The 18,538-nt window shown below is 41.6% G+C and overlaps 1 protein-coding gene across 1 annotated transcript in view; it reads left to right on the forward strand.

The window, feature by feature from the left end:
* The window catches only part of KIAA1549 (KIAA1549 ortholog), a 211,191-nt gene that overhangs the window by 160,167 nt on the left and 32,486 nt on the right, over positions 1 to 18,538 (forward strand). The window contains exon 11 of the mRNA XM_026657560.1: positions 11,311 to 11,513. Coding sequence (XP_026513345.1) covers positions 11,311 to 11,513 — 203 coding nt within the window. The remainder of the gene's footprint in view (positions 1 to 11,310; positions 11,514 to 18,538) is intronic.

Consider the following 18,538-nt stretch of genomic DNA (forward strand, 5'->3'; position numbering starts at 1 on the left):
GACCCATCCAACACTCCCCCGCTCCCTGACTGCCCCCCGCCCCTTACCATTCTGGCTCCATGTGTTTGCAAAATACTCTGCCCGGTGGGTCGGTTTGTGTGTTACACAGGGCAGCAGACAGAGGGAGGGGGGAGCAGGGGAGGGCTCTGGCTGCTGGAGGCCAATGGGAACGGGTCAGTTGGCCCAGCCGCCCAATCAGCAGCCGCACTCTGCATGGAAGGGAGGGAGGGAGGCGAGGGAGAAAAAACCCCCGGACATTTTAACCTTGTAACCAATTCCTCCCGGATGGCTGTTTAGAGACACAAAAGCCGGACATGTCCGGGGAAATACGGACCGATGGTAACCCTACACAACAGGGTTCAGGACGGAGGGAGCTTGCTGGCAGCAGCTGCGGTCTCGGCAAGCTGATCTAATTAACAAGGCAGTGTACTTAAGAGTAGGGTCAGCGTACTTAAAGGGGGAATGCGCATCTCTCTCTCACACACGGTGTGTGTCTCTGTCTCTGTCAGCCATGCTGTCTCCCCTCCCTCCATTCCTGCTGCCTTGTAGAGTGTGAGAGTTAATCCTTGAGGGCTCAGCCAATTGCTAGTTCATCATTTAGCAGTAAGGCATTCCTTGGGAAATATCCCACCCTCTGGCTCCTCCACCTCAACCAAGCTTCACAATCATCATCACTGTGTACCAGTATTAAATTGTTTGTTTAAAACTTATACTATCTCTGTGTGTGTGTGTATGTATATATGTATACATACTATATATATATAGTCTTTTGTCTGGTGAAAAAAATATCCCTGGAACCTAACCCCCTCATTTACATTAATTCTTATGGGGAAATTGGATTTGCTTAACATCATTTTGCTTAAAGTCGCATTTTTCAGGAACATAACTACAATGTTAAGTGAGGAGTTACTGTACATTGCATTTGGTGCAAGGGTTTAGATGAGAAACCAGTATCTAAACCAGAATTGTTTGGACCCTCCTTAAATTGGTAGATTATGAATCTATCAGAGCAGTGAATTTCTGCAGCAGCTACTCTAAGTGGAGCCATCTCAGATCTGTCTCTGAGAAAGAGCTGCTTTTTGAACTTCAGAGTTACATAAAGGGCACATAAAACATTCATGACTGGCTTTGTAAGCCATTGCGTTATACAAGAAATTCACCTTGATGTGATCTGTGTTGGCACATTGGCTAAGGATTTCATTGCCTTTGGAAGTAGAGAGTGCAAAAGAGACACTTGTAAATGACAGGATTCCTTCTTGAGCCCACCTATATCCACCATAATCTCATAACTTGATGAACTTTCTTCTCTGTAAGGGAACTGCATCTTTATGGAAAGTTGGGTTTTTGCCAAAGTCCAGTTTTCTTCTCTTTGAGAAAACGGACAAATGCTTTTCATGCCAGAACAGTCCTCCTGTTTTGTGCTGGAGAGCCTGCTAGTCCTGCAGAATGTTACCAAGCCCCGTCCTCCTTGGAGAGGCAAAGGTTGTGTTTATTATCTGTAAGGCGACTAGGTTACGCAGCACTATTTCTCTCCTTCTGATCATCCAAAAATTGATTAATGAAACCTGATCTGTTCTGGATGTCCATTTTATTTTGCTTGTCAATTTGCCTAAGCTGTACAAGCTTCCAGCTGATAAAACCAAATTCTACTCTACGGTTCCGAAGGTGGTTTCAGCCGTTGTCAATTATTCAGGGGAAAGTTCTCCTCTGTACTGAAGGTGATCAATATCACCCGCAGAGGTGTCCTGGATAAGTATATTGATTTATTTAAAAGATCTTGTAAGTTCTCTTACAACTATTTGGCACTTGGTATCCACTGGCTTTACAGCTATGGCTTTGACTGAATGGCATGTTCAATTCCTCTACCTTCACCAGAAGACCACATCTAAAAGTCCAGAGGTAACTTTCCACCTTTCAGGGCACCGGAACCAATTCTGTGCCTTGCTCTGCTCCATTTGTGCCACTCAGGTGCCTCAAAGGCAGCAGAGAAGGGCTACATCTCCCTTGCTATGGATTCTGCCAGAGGTCATAGAACATACAGAACCCTGCCTGCAGTTCCCAACATGGGATGTGTCAGGTTGGGGAAGGAGACATGGCCAGAGCACACTGTACTCCCGCTATTCCCAGCTAATGTGCAGTCCCTTGGGGGAACTGTTGCCAGCTGGCAGAGGCGCTTCTTTAATGTGCACCAGGGCTGATAGCTGGGATCAGGGACGCTGGAACAACTTGTATAGCGGGGGTGCTGAGAGCCATTGAAGCAAACTGTATATGATGCAAATCACTTCAAGCCAAGGGGTGCGGCAGCACCCCGAGCACCCCTAGTTCCAGCACCTATGGCTGGACGAGTATTCCTGATGCCCCCTGCTTTGCCAGGAACCTGTGTCTGTACGTATCTGCAAGTAGTACTTTTTCAAGAAGGGACACCTATTAAGTCAAAGTGCACTGGGAAACTTTAGTGTGCAGTGGCAGGGTCAACATGGACATTTAGTGCCTGGCACACTGGAGCACTGTAGATTTACACCCCAGCTTGCCACACACTAATGGTTTGTCTGGACAGGCCCTGAAAAGGTGGCAGGTCAGATGATTGTTGGATGTATATATTTCATAGTTGTGGGCTGGTCCGGGTATGAGTTGTTCTATTTTTGAATTATTGTGTATTAAGTGCATAGAGCTTTATCACAGGCAATTTTAGTATGTTTAAATGTAAGAGATAAACATTCTACTTATATGAACTCAGGGCTGCCTTTGTTTATTGTGCTCAATAAAACCTCAACAGCAAGACAAAAAAGCAAGAAAATAAATTTTTGTTTTGTACAGTGTTGAAATGGCAATAAAAAGTGGAAAAAAAATTCTTTCTTAGTGAGCTTTGAAAATGCTGTGCTACCTCTTTTACAGATTTTCAATTGATGTCAGATTTGTTTGTGTGGCGTGGAGGAATAATTATTTGAAAGAACAAGTTGATATCAGTAAACAGCTATTTAAGGGAGTAGCTTTTGTAGAAAATGTACTGGTGTGACTGGACTACTGTAAGGCCCTGTTTATGCTAGAAGTACAGCTGTGCTTTTGTAACCACTTCTTGACAATTTCATCTGACCTAGTTGTAAAAAACTTGTTCAGAACTGTGTCCACCCTGCAGCATTTCTGCCTCACAACTGAGGCTGGACCAGTATTTGTATGTCCATATTCAACATGCTGTCTAACTGTTTTGTATCAGCCCATTCTGGAAAAATGAGAGCTGCTATCCCAGCAGCCTATGGGGGGGGGGAGCAATGCACACAAGGTCCAATTCAAAGCCCATTAACTTCATTTGATCATTGGGTCATGCCAGCCAAAGCAGTTCTGCAAGCACACTTACAGGGTCCTAGCTACACTGCCAAAAACATTAAAAAAGTGTGCTGAAGGAATAACCAGATGACAGACATGTTGCCAGCCTAGGCCTGTGGCCCAGGGGAAAACACTCTTTTCTGCCACAGTTACTGACATAGTTTTAGTGACATGGTGTGTAGAGCCAGTCATGCCACTAATTGGTTAAAAGTTGTAACGTTGTCATGTGCTCAGTGTCTGTGTATCGGTGTTGCTAACCCCAAGTGTTAAAAAATCATAAATCAGCCCCCTCCCCCGCACATGAGATTGGCTTTCAAATCATGGGATTTTTTTTTATTTGAGTTATTTTCCTTTATTTTTTGTCTAGTGCTGGTTGAAACTCAAAATTTCCATACTGTGGGAAATTCCAGCATTTCAGAATTTCCTTTCATCCCTAATTGCAATGAAAAGTTGAGATTTTGAAATTTCCTGTGAAGTGAAAATTAAAAATAAAAATCATTTTAGAAATCTCGAAATGACGTTATCAAAATGTTTCAGTAAGATTGAAGTGCTTTGCCAGCCATATTGGAAAAAGTATTTCCATATTTTTTTGTTGTAGATTTCAATGAAATCTATACATTACTGTGAAGTGTTTAGATTTTGTCGACTCGGCACTTTCTGACAGAAAACACTTTTCCATCTGAAAACTTCCAACCTGCTCTACTTGTGTCATCTGTGAGGGGGCAATATTCATGAGTGTTGCTGACTGATGGTTGCCTGTGAAATTGTTCTATAGCTTAGGCAATTGCTGCTGTTTTGTAGATGTCGTTGCAGCTGCTATGGGTTTTCCAAGTCTCTTTTTTTTCCACTTTGAGATATTGCAGGAGCTTGTCCATGCTCAGTATCAAGCCGCACTTGTAGTTAATGCCTTTAATGGAAGGAAAATACAGTTGTTCATAGTTTTTGTGAAGTTTACTGAGGTTCATGTTAAAACTGGGGAGGAAGTACAGAAAGATTGGGGAGGGTGACATGAGTCACTGAAAAGAAGCTTTCATAAAGAAGGTGCTTCGGAATGGATGTCTGAGAGTTTCAAGGTTAAAAAAATACCTTGAGGCAGAGCTCTGAAGTGGTCCTTTTTGAGAGATTCCTCCTTCAGTAAGTATTTGCGCAATACGGATTTAGGGTGGCCAGATGTCTCAATATCTGGGGCTTTGTCTTATATAGGTGCCTATCTGGTCACCTATGTGAATTAGACATTCCAGGGTCAAATTTTTCAAATTACGTGCCTGCAGTAAATTACAGATGATACAATCTAGACTTCTAATTACCTGTTTTTTGGCACAACCAAGTTGTTAAACATTTACATTCTATTATTTGTGTTTGCAGTTGATTGTACCTGTCAGGACTTTTTGCTCCAAAACCATAAACCCCTCCTACTTGTGCTCAGGGAGAATTGCCATTAACTGATGTGTTAGGGCTTGTATTCTCTGTAAACCAATCCCAGGAAGATGATGGCATTCTCACATACACAAAACGTGTGAGATATCCCACCTAGAAGAGAACAATGTTGCATAAATGCACTGTGGTCGTTCATTACATTTGTATTACATTTAGCACTTTGCCACCCTAGGTACCATTCTTGTTTCAGATAAAATGTTTCCTGGTCCAGCAGCTGTGAGTGATTCCTATGCTATTCACAATGGTTAATCAAAATTAAAAAACAGTACAAACTGTTCTGTGGCCTGTTATGACAAGAATTGGTAGTATCATTCATGTTCCATTTCCTATGCTAGTCATGTCCACAGGTACAAGTGATTCCCTTTTTGGTAATTTCAGAGAGGCCATGAATTGACAAAGCCATGATTCTGGCTCTTGTCTTTTGAAGTGGTCCTTTTGATAAACAGAAGACTTCAGTTTCTTATACCTTCAGCATAGCACCCGTTATCATTATTGTTGTTGTTGAATTCAAATATTGTATGCATTTATTAGTTGTATATGCATTTTACAGGCAGGTAAGTAGAAAAGGACCCTGGTCCTGTCCCAAAGAGCTTTACAATCTAGATAAGCAATGTAAAAACAAACCTGGAGTAGGTGAGGGGGAGTGATAACCTACAAACACAGTGGGATTAAATGGTAAAATGTAGTATGTATCTTGGTAGTTCCAAAACTTTAGTTAGTGGTAAATGTTTCCAAATGTCTCTCTTAATAATGTGCTGGGAGGAATTGGTTAATAGGTCACTTGGAAAAAATATAATTTTAAAAATAACTTGGAGAATTGGATAGAGAAGTGGTAAAGCAAATAAAGTGCAATTAAATGTACACCTTTATATGCACGGCCATTGCTAGAAATAGTTTGCATTACTGGTGCATTCTGAGAGTAGTACAATGAATTCACACTTGACCATGCTATGTTATCCTCGGAATACATACAAGAACTTAATGCTGTAAATCTGAAATTGTGGAAGTCTGTGACCATTGTATAACTTTTAGCTGTCAGACCACTGAAATAGATCTTCGGCGTCTGCTAGTGCTATGTTTATTGGCTTTATTCTCCTCCCCAGATTTAAATTAGTAGATATCAAAATATCTTTACTGGGAAGTTTTTTTAAAGTAAGTGTTCACTATTTTATCCTGTTGGTTTTCCAGAATTGTGTGCACTAGCATTTTAGCTATGTCATAATTCAGCAAGACATTTTTACAGGGTTTCCAGTGCTGTTCACAGATTAGCTGCCAGAGCTGAAATATTATTCTTGGGATCAAACTTAGTTCCTTTGTTTCATTAGCAATATGTTTTGGCAACCTCTGTTCAGTGCATATGTCTCTTCAAAGAACAAGGCAATATTGTTCATATAAAAATAAATAGAAAAACAATGTCTCAAATATAATATGTAGAATAGTATATCAATAGTAGCTGTAAGCATAGGAGATGCGTGATGAATGCTTTACGAAATGAGTACGTTATTTTAAAAAAATCAATTTCCTCCATATTGTTTTCCATTCTAACCGTTCACAGATGTGTGTCCAAACAGTATTATTGGAAAACAAATTGGTCTCATTCATGTTGTGCCTTTACCTAGGAAAACAGTATATTGGCAAACACATGGTTTATGTTAAAAGCGTCAAATGATCTTCAGCCAGTCTCATCCCCCTTGATTGGATGAACATTACTGAATGTCTCAGCCAAGATTTTCAAAAATAGAATCCTCATGCTAGTCTCCTTAAATCCATATTTAGGCACCTGAATAAATGGTCTGATTTTTCAAAAATGTTGGTCACCTAAGAGCTCCCATTGAATTTGGTGTCTATATTTAGACTTCAGAGGCTAACCCGAGGCACCAGTTTTTTAAAAATCTTGACTCTCGATTTCAATAGATATTACCTTGTGCTGAACAACAGCTGCCTTAACAATGGGTTAGCTCATTCTCTTTATTGAAGGTGTGACTGTACTTTTCACTAAATTTTGTAATTGCTTTTTGTTTTGCCATTTAGAAACTTAGTTTTAAAAATTGAGTTTTTACAACGTAAAATTAAACATCCCCCCCCCCCCCAAGGTAACCTAACCTGAGATTTTCAAAGTACTGATTTTGTGCAGTCTTAGGCACAGGCTGAGAAGGCAATAAAATGAAGCTGAGAGGTTTTATTTCAGTGCCTGGACAGACAGATGTACCAGCACAAATGTGCTTTCTTCAAAAAGGTGTAATAGTTTGATCTCTTCCATTCCTACCCCCACAATTTCCCTCACTGGTGTATGAGGAATAAAATGACTGATCTACCCATGGGATTCTGGTTACCTCTATTCAGAGATGAACATAGATCGTATAATCAGGTCAGCCTGCTACAGCTTATCGCTTTTTATTACAAAAAAAAGATGAAAGTCTGTGTAGCACATGAAAACAAATACAGGAATGCCTCAAAGCCTTTTCAGTCTTGAACTACACTGATGTTATTTATTCCACTGCATCTCAGTGTTATGACCATCTTGCTTTGCTGAATATGGACTTGTGTTGCAATGTCCTTTTGACACTTGTGATTTTGGCCAATATCATTTTTAATAAGAATCATGAGGTCAAAAGAATGAAGATCATAGAAATGTAGAGGGTTTTTTACAAAATCGGAGTCTATGGGCATTGTATCTGTATCCAAAAATATACTGATTTTTCTATTTTTAATAAAAATATTGAGCAGCGAGTATGTTTTGAGAACAGCTTAGCTCAAATGGTAGGAGTTGCATGAAGGGCCACCTTTAGTAAACCCAAACTAACTTCGGATTTGATAGATAGATACAGATATATAGTAGGCGGAACCGGTAGCTCCTGTCGAGCTGTAGTAAAGGTTGCCTGACACGTCCTGTTTTCAGTTGCTTATAACTTTGCTAAACTTTTGGCTGAAATTTCCCACGTTGGGTCTCTGTTTCAGGCTGAATCATTTTGGGAAGCTTCAACAAAAAGGGTTCTGCTATTTTAAAAGAATGAGATTAAGGAAAAATACATTGTTTTGTACATATTACTAAAACAGACTTAGAACTGTTTTGTTGAGGAGATCTAGAGCCTCTGTGCTTTGGAGCAAGGGCTCAAAATTTGGCAGGAGGGTGGAATTTCTGCCAGGGATATGTCTTTTGTTGAAAAATGTAACCAAGTTATAAACCTTAGAAAAATTGCAGTTTGCACATTAGGCTTTTTAGTAGAGTTTGGGTGCGAAATTTTCAGAAGTTTCCATCTGTACTGAACATGCTCTATCCCAGGGTTGCAGAGGCTGAGCCCACAGCCTTAGCCATTGCAGGGAGAGTTGTGGTCAGGCACCAGAAGTGAGATCAGGGATCCCATCTCTCCTGTGCTCTCAGTGCTCCCTCTGCTGGCACCAAGGCAGCATGGAAGAGAAACCTGCTGCCTGGGAATGCAGAAGGGATAAAAGATGGACCTGGGAGGACAGCAGAGAGAATAGACTTGAACTGGGAACCCCAGGCAGGGAAGACAGGGAGTGACTGGGCAGGAAGATTGGGACTGAGAGCAGGGAGGAAGACTGAGATCTGATGAGGAACCAGAGTGTTCAGGCATTGGGGAAACAGGGCAGAGTGGTGTGTGGCCAGTAGACCACATGCCCCTCCAAAACCTGGAGTGGTGACTTGAGTCACCATTCCTCTACTGTCAGCAAGTGAGTCTGAAACCACTGGCAAAGTGCATGTCTCATTCTCCTCTAGTGGCAGATCCACATGGAAGATAACAGCCTCCCTCTCTCTGCATTCCCCTAACTCATTCACTAGACACCTTCCATCTTCTGCAACAGTGGAGTCAGATAACAGCCTCTTGCACTACACAGTTCTGGTTCATCCTTGGAGAACAGTCCATCCTGTGTACTGAATGAGGCAGGGGTCCTGGGGGAAAATAGTATGTGATCATATAATTAAAAATGTTATATGTACAAAGGGTCTGAATTAAATTTTCATGGGCAACCTTAATTCTAACATTTCCTAATCATTGGTCATTTTTAAGTAATTGGCAATTGCTAGTTGAAGCCATGTGAGTGGATAAGATCATCCAGGGTATAAAGGGAGAAGATTCACTCTTCCTCCGCGCCCCCCCCCCACACACACACACACAGACACCAAAAGAGAGACAAAGAATTATCAGAAAGGATTGAAGAGAACTAGAAAAGGACGGGGTTGTGAAAACCAAGGGAGGAGAAGAGTTTAAGAAGGATGGTGTGGTCTCTGCTGTTTTTGATACTATTGAAATCAAGGAGGATGGGGATGGAGTAGAAGATCTGAGATTTAGGAAGAGGCTGCAAGAGACCTCAGGTGAGAGGGTTTTTGGTGGAATGAAGGAGGCAGGATGGAGTTGGAGGGGAGAAACTTGAGATAGCAATTATAAATGTCACACTGAATAAATGTAAAGAAAAAGGGCAGAAGGAAGATGGAGCAGTAGTTATAGGGGCAGGGTGGGTGTTCTGCTCATGGGGGAGCAGACCAGAAGAAAGTGAGAGGTTGTGGAGGAGGGATAAGGAGTGGGTGAGAGTAGGGATTTGGGGGGGGTGGATAGTTGCCAGGAGTAGATGGGGTCGAGTGAGCAAGTGAATGGGTTGGAGGAAAGGGTGTTGAAGAAGATGCGGGGGAGGGAAGTGGAGGAGAAAGGGAAAAGAGGAAGGTCTTTTTTATATTTATGTGTCAGACATTGGTCTTTTTAATATATTTTTTAAAGTCAATAAGATTGTGTGCAGAAGAGGGGGATGTAGTGTGGAGGAGCTAAGTTTCAGGAGAGGTTCAGATAAATGGCTGGGATTGTGGGCGCGGAAGTCAATAAAGATGGAGAAACAGTGCTAGATCCTCAGGTGGTATAACTCAACATAGCTCAGTTGAAGTCAATAGATCTTTGATTTATTCATGTCAGGATCTGGCCCATAATGCTGAATGCTGCCTTCTTTCACCTTGCAGGGGAGAAGGGGGAGAGAAAAAGTTGAGGAAATCCAAAATATCTAGTAAACTAACATGTTTGCTCCTCTTGTGCAAAATGTACCCCAAAAAAGACACCATTAGGCATGTGTCATATATGCCCTTATCAAGGAATCTTTTCAACTGTAGGGCTTCTATCACCATCTGCTGGATCAAGCAGATAGTGCACACTTCTTTAACATGCTCTTCTAGAGCCTTTGGAAAATATTTTGACGATCTCAAAATGTTCCATAGGCAGACTTGTTTTGGCATTTTATCAGCCTGTTTGTAGTTGGAAACTGCATGCCAGGCTTAATGAAAGGGGACTCGTTTAAACATTTAGAACTAGATGCACCCGTCAGCATACCCAGACACACCTTTCGGTTTGTGGGAAACCTATTTTGGGAACAAACAGAGTGGTGGCTGTGTTTGTTATGCAGCCATCATATGTGTGCGTTTGCTGTGCAAACCAGAATTGTCAAAGGTTTTTCCTACTTTCAGCTTCCAGACTTTTAATTAAATGTGACCTAAAGAAAAGCAATTTTTTAAAAAATGTGTAAAAATTTAGAATGGCACGGTTTCTGATTATTTCAAGGTCTGGAAAATTAGCAGGTGAACTTCTCATTCTCATAATTTGATTAAGTTGAAAGAGCCAATAACAAATATTATTAAAATAAGAAGTTAGCTATTTTATAAATGTTGTTTAGACTATTAAGGCCCAATTTTGAACTCCTAACTCAGATAAAACTCCCATTAAATCCAGTAGGAGTATTACCTAAATAATGATGTGAGGGCCATAAATTCTTTACATTAGAAGAACTTGACAAACTATTTTCCCCGCATCCAAATTGAAGCCTAGTACAGGTAGTTAAAGAGTTTTTAATCTTGTGGTTTCCTGAAGCCCTGTAACTCCTTTCCTGCTTTCCCACCGGGATTGCTGTTGCTTAAAGCACAGAACCATCCCATCAGTAACAGTGATCCGATTGCACCTGCACTTTGGCTTTGTGGTCCTGGTGAGGATTGGTCCTTCAGAGCACCGCTTCCCAGCCAAAACAGTCAGTCATCTATTGTAATTTAGCAATACCGTGCAGATGGGATAAGGAAGGATAGTCTTGGATCTGATCTGGTATGGCAGTTTCTACAGTCCTCTGTATCTCTATTCCTCAGTCTCATCTGTAAAATGGGAACAATAATCCTTCCATAACTCATCGGTACTGAGACACATTTGTAAAGTTTGTGCAGTGCTTTGAGATCATCAGATGGAAACCCCAATGAAAACGACAGATATTATTGTAATTATTAAATCTAAGGAATTTGTTGTCAGTGTGGTAGCAACATAATGCCTTCTATCCCCTGGAGCTGTTGCCTTTGTATCTTAAAATATATATAATCTGAAAACATGTTTGCAGAGATGGTTTTTCTTTTTCTTTTTACATTGCTTTCCTACTCACCCTTGGAACCTGTTATCTGGTCACCATCCTAAAAAGATCATTGGTTACAACTCTGAACAACAGCCTGACATTAAGCTTTTACACTTACTGTCTTTTAATGTTTTTTGTTTTGTCTTTATTCTTTCATAACAGCTACAAGCCCCCAGTGTGAAGGGGTTTGATTTTGCTAAGCAGCACCTGGGCCAGCACAACAAAGATGATATCCTGATCATTCATGAGCCAGCTCCTCTTCCTGGACCTATTAAGGACACTACCCCTTCTGAAAATGGAGATGTGCCAAGCCCCAAATCAAAGATCACTTCAAAGCCTTCAAAGAATGTTCGACACAGAGGGAGGTTAGTTCAGCTGAAGAGAAGTAGTATTGGATAGATTACGGTTAATTAAATGCAAAGTATTATTGTACATTGCAAAGCATTTTCAGTGAAGGATCCTCGACTTTGGAACTTGCTTTTTCTACTAATTCATCAAAGCTTATGTCTAGCTACCTTATAGGCGCCATTGCAAGACTACTTTTTTTTTTTTTTTTTTGGCTTTTAATTGCAGCGTTTTCAGTTAAATGGGATATCTTGGGCAGGGTGTAGGTTGGGCAGAATCAGAGCATTACCTATTAAGCGGTAACATCAAGTGTATGCTTTTAATGCATTGAATTTTGTAATTGCTTCTGGTTAGTAGGGGAATGGGTGATTAAGAAATCCTATTAGTGATATTAGTTGCAATTATTATATATAAATCAGACTAATATTCCCACAAATCAACAAAAGCTGCAAAACTCAAAGATGACACTCTTTTCTGTGCCCATCACTGTGTTACCTATCTGCTAAATGTCCAACACTCTCCTCAAACTGATGTCAGGCAAAAAGGTCCACAGCTAAGCAAGTTGAGAACAACATATCACCCTTCACTTAGAATTTCCTGACCGTCAGCAAGGGCTGAATGACATCATCATTCATCTGCTACTCACTGCACTGCCAGAGCCAGAGAGAATCAGGCCTGTGGGAAGAAAGGGTGTGTAGCTGAGACAGTGAGTTAGAGATATTAGTGCTGTGGCATTTGTGGTGACTGAAGCCATCCATCTTCCTCTCTCATAGAGCTATTAATTATTTGAGTATTGTGATGAGGAAGGTCTCCTACCAGCCCAGTTCTCTGTGTCTTGTGCAGCACACTGAGGAAGGAACTTGGTACTCTGATATTCTCCTGAATATATGTGCGTCACATAACTAAACTTCACTAGAGCTGCTGTCGGAATTGTTCTCACCAAAGCAGGACACTGGGATATGCTGCAACTTTGCAGAAGAGACTGGATATTGGTTTGTGGAAGACGGGTGACTTCCTCGCTCACAAATGTGCTGATTGAATGAAAGTCACTGGTGCTTTATGAAACCACCTATATCAAGTGTTTGCAATTTTGGCACCCATAACTTCTACAGCCTCACTCTTCATTGTGCTTCCACACCCAACTGCCTGGGTGGATGCTACCCTACTCCCTTACCACATTCAGAACTGAAACGCTGAGAAGAATCAGTGTTGATGCATATCAGTATTTAAAAGCTGAATGTGGTTGAGAATTAGCGGGGCGTGGGATGGATGAAGATGATGGGTAGGAGGTGCATATGGAGGAGCGGGGCTATGTGAGGACGTGGGGCATAGGATGGTGTCAGAACGGGTTGGATGGGGAGGGGCATTGGGGAAGTCGGTGAGGAAAAGGAGTGTGGCACTGCAGGGAGAGTACTGAGTGGTGTGCAGGGGTGTAGCCGGGCATGACAGTTGATTGGGCTGAGGGGGCACACAGAAATTTGGACTGTGAAAGGGAAATGTGGGACAAATGAGCAAGAGCTAAGTGGGGCCTGATGGGAAGAAATGAAGCAGAGAGGAGGAGCCATGGTATGATGAACCACAAGTGGTTCAGCAGAACAGAGCTCCTCTCTGCTGCACTTTCCGCCAGTTCTTCCTCCTCTCCCCTTCACATCTCTGCTCACTCCCACCCCTTCTTCACCATCCCTGTTTGCCGCCCAGATGCCCCCCCCCCCACACACACACACACACAGAGCCATTTGTCCCTTGCTGTGTCCCCCAGCATGGTTACTCATTCCACTTTGGCTCCCCGCAGTGCTACTGCATTGTGGTCAGGGGAAACCAAGAGTGATGATGGGGGAGGCTGGGAGAGGGAGTGAGGGGTGCGTGTGGAGAATGTTTTGGGTGGAGAGGCTTGCTGGGAAAAATGAGAGGCATACAGATGTTGCCTTGGGGGTCTAGGCAGCACACAGCCTCTGCACTGACTTGTCGGCACTTGAAGGGTTCTTCATCTGCTGCTGCCTTGACTCCTTAGTGCATTGCGCTGGCAGCACTGTGGGGGAACCCCTGGTAAATCATTGCCTCTGCACAGAAGAACTTGACTCCTCTGGCTCCGTGCAGCATGGTTTGCCAGAAAGCAGAGGATGGGCCTCCCCTTTTTCTTCCCACCTAAGTCTCCCTGCTCAGTGTCAGATCCCTGCACCCCAACTCACCCCTAAAAATCTCCACACCTCTCCACTCAACCCCTCATGCACCCCAAAGCTTCGTTCACTCTTCCTGCCGCCTGACACCCTTGCTGCCACACATGGGCTTCTCCAGAGCCCATCCCCCATATTCCCTGCCTCCCCCTGGGCTTTGTAAGGAGTAGAGCTAGTGAGTCAGGGACCAAGGCTAGCAGCATCTCAGAAAACAGAAGCAGTTGAAGGAACTTGACACTTCTGTCAGCTAATCTTGGCTCAGATCAATTAGATTATTCTAAATGAGAGAGATGAGTTCCTGTGTTTCATTTTAAAATTTCAAAAGTGGTAAGTGTGTGAAAAGAGAGAGAGTAGCTTGGAGTTTGAGAGTTCTCTGGTGTCTGAGGGTTTTAGCAGAACTCAAAGAAAAAAAAGGAAAACATGGTAAAATTTCAAAAAGAAGCTTTTTTAAATGTTTCCCCTGGAAAAGTTAGTAAATATTTTACTTAAAAAATCATTATGCCACATTTGAAATGTGGGTATTTCCGCCCCCTGATTTAAGTGCAATCTCCATGTAGGCTTAACTGTGGAGTTGCTTCATAATATGTTGATGTGCAGCTGCCAATGAGACGTTTAAAACATTTTCTCCCCGAGGGAGGGAAAGACGGACACATTAAGGAATTATATTTTATGGATTATTCTTTCAGTTCTTTGGTTATGTGGGTATGTACAGAATAAAACAGAATCTGGTTCAATATAATGCTGTACAAAACAGTATGGTGAATATTCATATTTGTTATTTGTATTACTGGAGCACTGAGTCATGAACTAGGATCCTATTGTACTAGGTACAGTACAGACACAATAAAAAGATGGTTTGGTCCCCAAAGAGTTTACAATTGATGCATAAAACAAGAGATAGTAAATGAATACAGACAGATGGGAAGGTAGAAGAGAACAATAAAACAGTATTGGTCAACATGATAGGCCCGTGGTCTCAGCACGCCAATAGCCTGACTGTTGTCAAGGGTTTTTTTGTAGACATCATGGCAGAAGAGGGTTTTGAAGGAGGATAATAAGGTAGTTTTGTTGATGTTTATGGGGAGCTCCTATAAGTGTTTGAGGCAACTTGGGAGAAAGCACAAAGGTGCTTGTTTGAAAATTTAACTAGTCAGCAGAGGAGGCTGACATCATGGGCTGATCAGAGGTGAGAGTTAACTCGATAGGTAGAGTTGGGATAGACTGTTATGGGTCAGTGATTGTCTTCGTACATACCTTTCACCTAGAGATGGGTAGTAGATTAAACAAGTAGCAAATGGAAGAGACTTATGATATATAAACTATTGATTATAAAGATGATTATTTATTCAAGTAGCAGCGAGAGGCCCCAACTGAAATCGGGGTCCTTCTGTGCTATGCACGGTATAAATACATAATAAGGGACAATCCCTGCCCTGAATATCTTACAACAGCACCCAGCAAAATGGAGCCCCAATCCCTAATAAGGCATTTGTATGCTACCATAAAATACATATTTACTAAAAATCTAAATAGAAAAGACGAAGGGTGGGAGGTAGAACAGAGGCACAGAGTGAGGAAAATGAGGAAATTAGTTAAACAGAAATTAAATGGCGCTGTCATAAGAGTGAAATGCCTGCAAGCTGCATGGAAACTTTTAAAAACACACCATAATAGAGACTCAAACTAAATGTACACCCCCAAATAAAAAATACCACAAGAGGACCAAAAAAATGCCCCTCTGGCTAAACAAGAGAGTATAACAAGTGGTTAGAGACAAAAAGACATCGTTTAAAAATTGGAAATCAAATCCTACTCAAGAAAATAGTAAGGAGCATAAACTCTGGCAAGTCTAGTATAAAAGTATAAGTAGGCAAGCCAAGAAAGAATTTGAAGAGCAATAACAGAAGACATGAAAACTACCAGCAAAAAACATTTTAAAGTACATCAGAAGCAGGAAGCCTGCCAAAAAATCCAGTGGAGCTACTGGACCATCAGAGTGCTAACGGAGTACTCAAGGAAGACCAGGTCATTGTGGGGAAGCTAAATGAATTCTTTTCATCAGCCTTCGCTGCAGAGGACATAGGGAAGATTCCCACACCTGAGCCATTCTGTTTAGGTGTCAGATCTAAGGAACTGTCCCAGATTGAGGTGTCAGTAGAGGAGGTTTTGGAACAAATTGATAGATTTAAATAGTAGTAAGTCACCCGTACCAGATGGTATTCACTCAAGAGTTCTGAAGGAACTCAAATATGAAATTGTAGAATTACTAACTGTGGTATGTAACTGATGGTATGTAACTGATGGTTTAAATCAGCCTCTGTACCAGATGCTTGGAGGATAGTTAATGTACTGCTGATTTTTTTAAAAGGCTCCAGAAGCGATTCTGGCAATTACAGGCCAGTAAACCTAATTTCAATATCAAACAAATTGGTTGAAACTATAGGAAAGAACAGAATCATTAGACATATAGATGAATACAATATGTTAGGGAAGAGTCAACATGGCTTTTGCGAAGGGAAATCATGCCTCACCAATCTATTAGAATTATTTTAAAGTATCAACAAATGTGGACAAGGATGATCCAGTGAATATGGTGTACATGGACATTCAGAATATATTTAACAAAGTCCCTTATCAAAGGCTCTTAAGGAAACTAAGTAGTCATGAGATAAGAGGGAAGGTCCTCTCATGGATCAGTAACTAGTTAAAAGATGGGAAACAAAGGATGGAATAAATAGTCCGTATTCATAGTGGAGAGCAGCAAATATCAGGGTCCCCCAAGGATCTGTACTGGGATGCTGTTTAACGTATACATAAAGGATCTTGGAAAAAAGGGGAAACAGTGAGGTGGCAAAGTTTGCATACAATATGAAATTACTCAAGATAGATAAGTCCAAAGCAGACTGCAAAGTGTTACAAAAGGATCTCACAAAACTGGGTGACTGGGCAACAAAATGGCTGATGAAATTCAGTGTTGATAAATGCAAAGTAATGCACATTGGAAAACATAATCCCACCTATACAGACAAAGTGATGGGGTCTAAATTAGCTGTTACCACTCAGGAAAGAGATCTTGGAGTCACCAGCAATAGTTCTCTGGTGCAACGACAGTCAAAAAAGCTAACAGAATGTAAGGAACCATTAGGAAAAGGATAGATCAGGGATCGGCAACCTTTGGCACACAGCCCATCAGGGAAATCCACTGGCAGGCCAGAACGGTTTGTTTACTTGCAGTGTCCGCAGCTCCAGCCGATCACAGCTCCCACTGGCCACGATTCGCTGTTCAAGGCCAATGGGGGCTGCGGGAAGTGGCGGCCAGCACATCCCTCTGCCCATGCCACTTCCCGCAGCCCCCATTGGCCTGGAACAGCAAACTGCAGCATGCCAAAGGTTGCTGATTCCTGGGATAGATAATAAGATAGAAAAATATCATAATGCCACCCTATAAATTCATCCTTGAATACTGCATGCAGTTCTAGTCACCCCATCTCAAAAAAGATTTATTAGAATTGGAAAAAGTACAGAGAAGGGCGAGAAAAATGATTAAGGGTATGGAACAGCTTCCATACGAGGAGAGATTAAAGAGTGAGACTGTTCATCTTAGAAAAGAGACAAGAGGGATATGATAGATGTCTATAAAATCATAAATGGTGTGTAGAAAGCAAATAAGGAAGTGTTATTTACCCTTTCACATAATACAAGAACCATGAGTCTCCCAATGAATTAATAGGCAGCAGATTTAAAACAAATATAAGGAAGTACTTCTTCACACAACACATGGTCAACCTATGGAATTTGTTGCCACGGGGATGTTGTGAAGGCCAAAAGTATAACTGGGTTCAAAAAAGAATTAGATAAATTCTTAGCCAAGATGGTCAGGGATGCAACCCTATGCTCTGGGCATACCTAAGCCTCTGCCTGCCCAAAGCTGGGATTGGACAACAGGGGATGGATCACTCGATAAATACCCTGTTGTGTTCATTCCCTCCCTAGCATCTGGCCCCAGCCACTGTCGGAAGACAGGATACTGGGCTAGATGGACCATTGGTGTTGACTCAGCAAGGGCATTCTTATGTTCTGACAAAGAGGTGCTCAAACAGAGAGAGCTCAGCTCTCATTTTCCTGTTTGTGGGGCTCTTCTGTCTATAAAAAAGATTATGTAGTGAGGAAGATTTGTTCCTACTATAGTGATTCTCCTTTTTTCCAGGAGTATTTTGTATTGGGATTTGAATAACCAATATACTACTTTTGCAGGAAGAGAATTTGTATGGAGTTCTGTAGATAGACTGGCAGTATGCATAGGGTGAGAGGGAAGTTGTTAGGAGCACTAACAAGTGCACGTGGTGGGTTGAACTTTTGATAAACTCACCTGCCTGTGCAGCACTTATTTTAGTGTGCACTCTCTAGGGAACGCTGACATTTAGTTGAAGGCTTTAGTAACGGGGTCAAATATCTGCTAGCAGTAACAAATCTGGCACTTACCAAGGTTGGTGGACCAACTAGTCCACTTCATGAAACCATTGCATCAGTGCACAGACAGACTATGAATGTTTGCAAGATTATATGTCCAATATGCATACTATCGCATCAGCTAATCATCTGCTGAAGTACTGAGTTTAGAATCAGTTGCATGTAATGTATTCTGTCCTGTTATTATTTTGTATTCTGTTTTTTGAATAGCTTTCAGCTGAAATATGCATGCAATTCAGAGGCTGGTGGGGAAAAACACAAGATTGCCTTTAATTGTTCTGTATATACCTACAATGAGATAATTAAATTGAGTGATATAAGAAATTATAGGTTATTAGTATTCCTGCAGCTCCTGAATGCCCAAATAGATGGAGGCCCCATTGTACACATGCTTAACAAAC

The sequence above is a fragment of the Terrapene carolina genome, unplaced genomic scaffold, assembly GCF_002925995.2.
Source record: "Terrapene carolina triunguis isolate 2854851 unplaced genomic scaffold, T_m_triunguis-2.0 Scaffold247, whole genome shotgun sequence".
NCBI lineage: Eukaryota > Metazoa > Chordata > Testudines > Emydidae > Terrapene > Terrapene triunguis.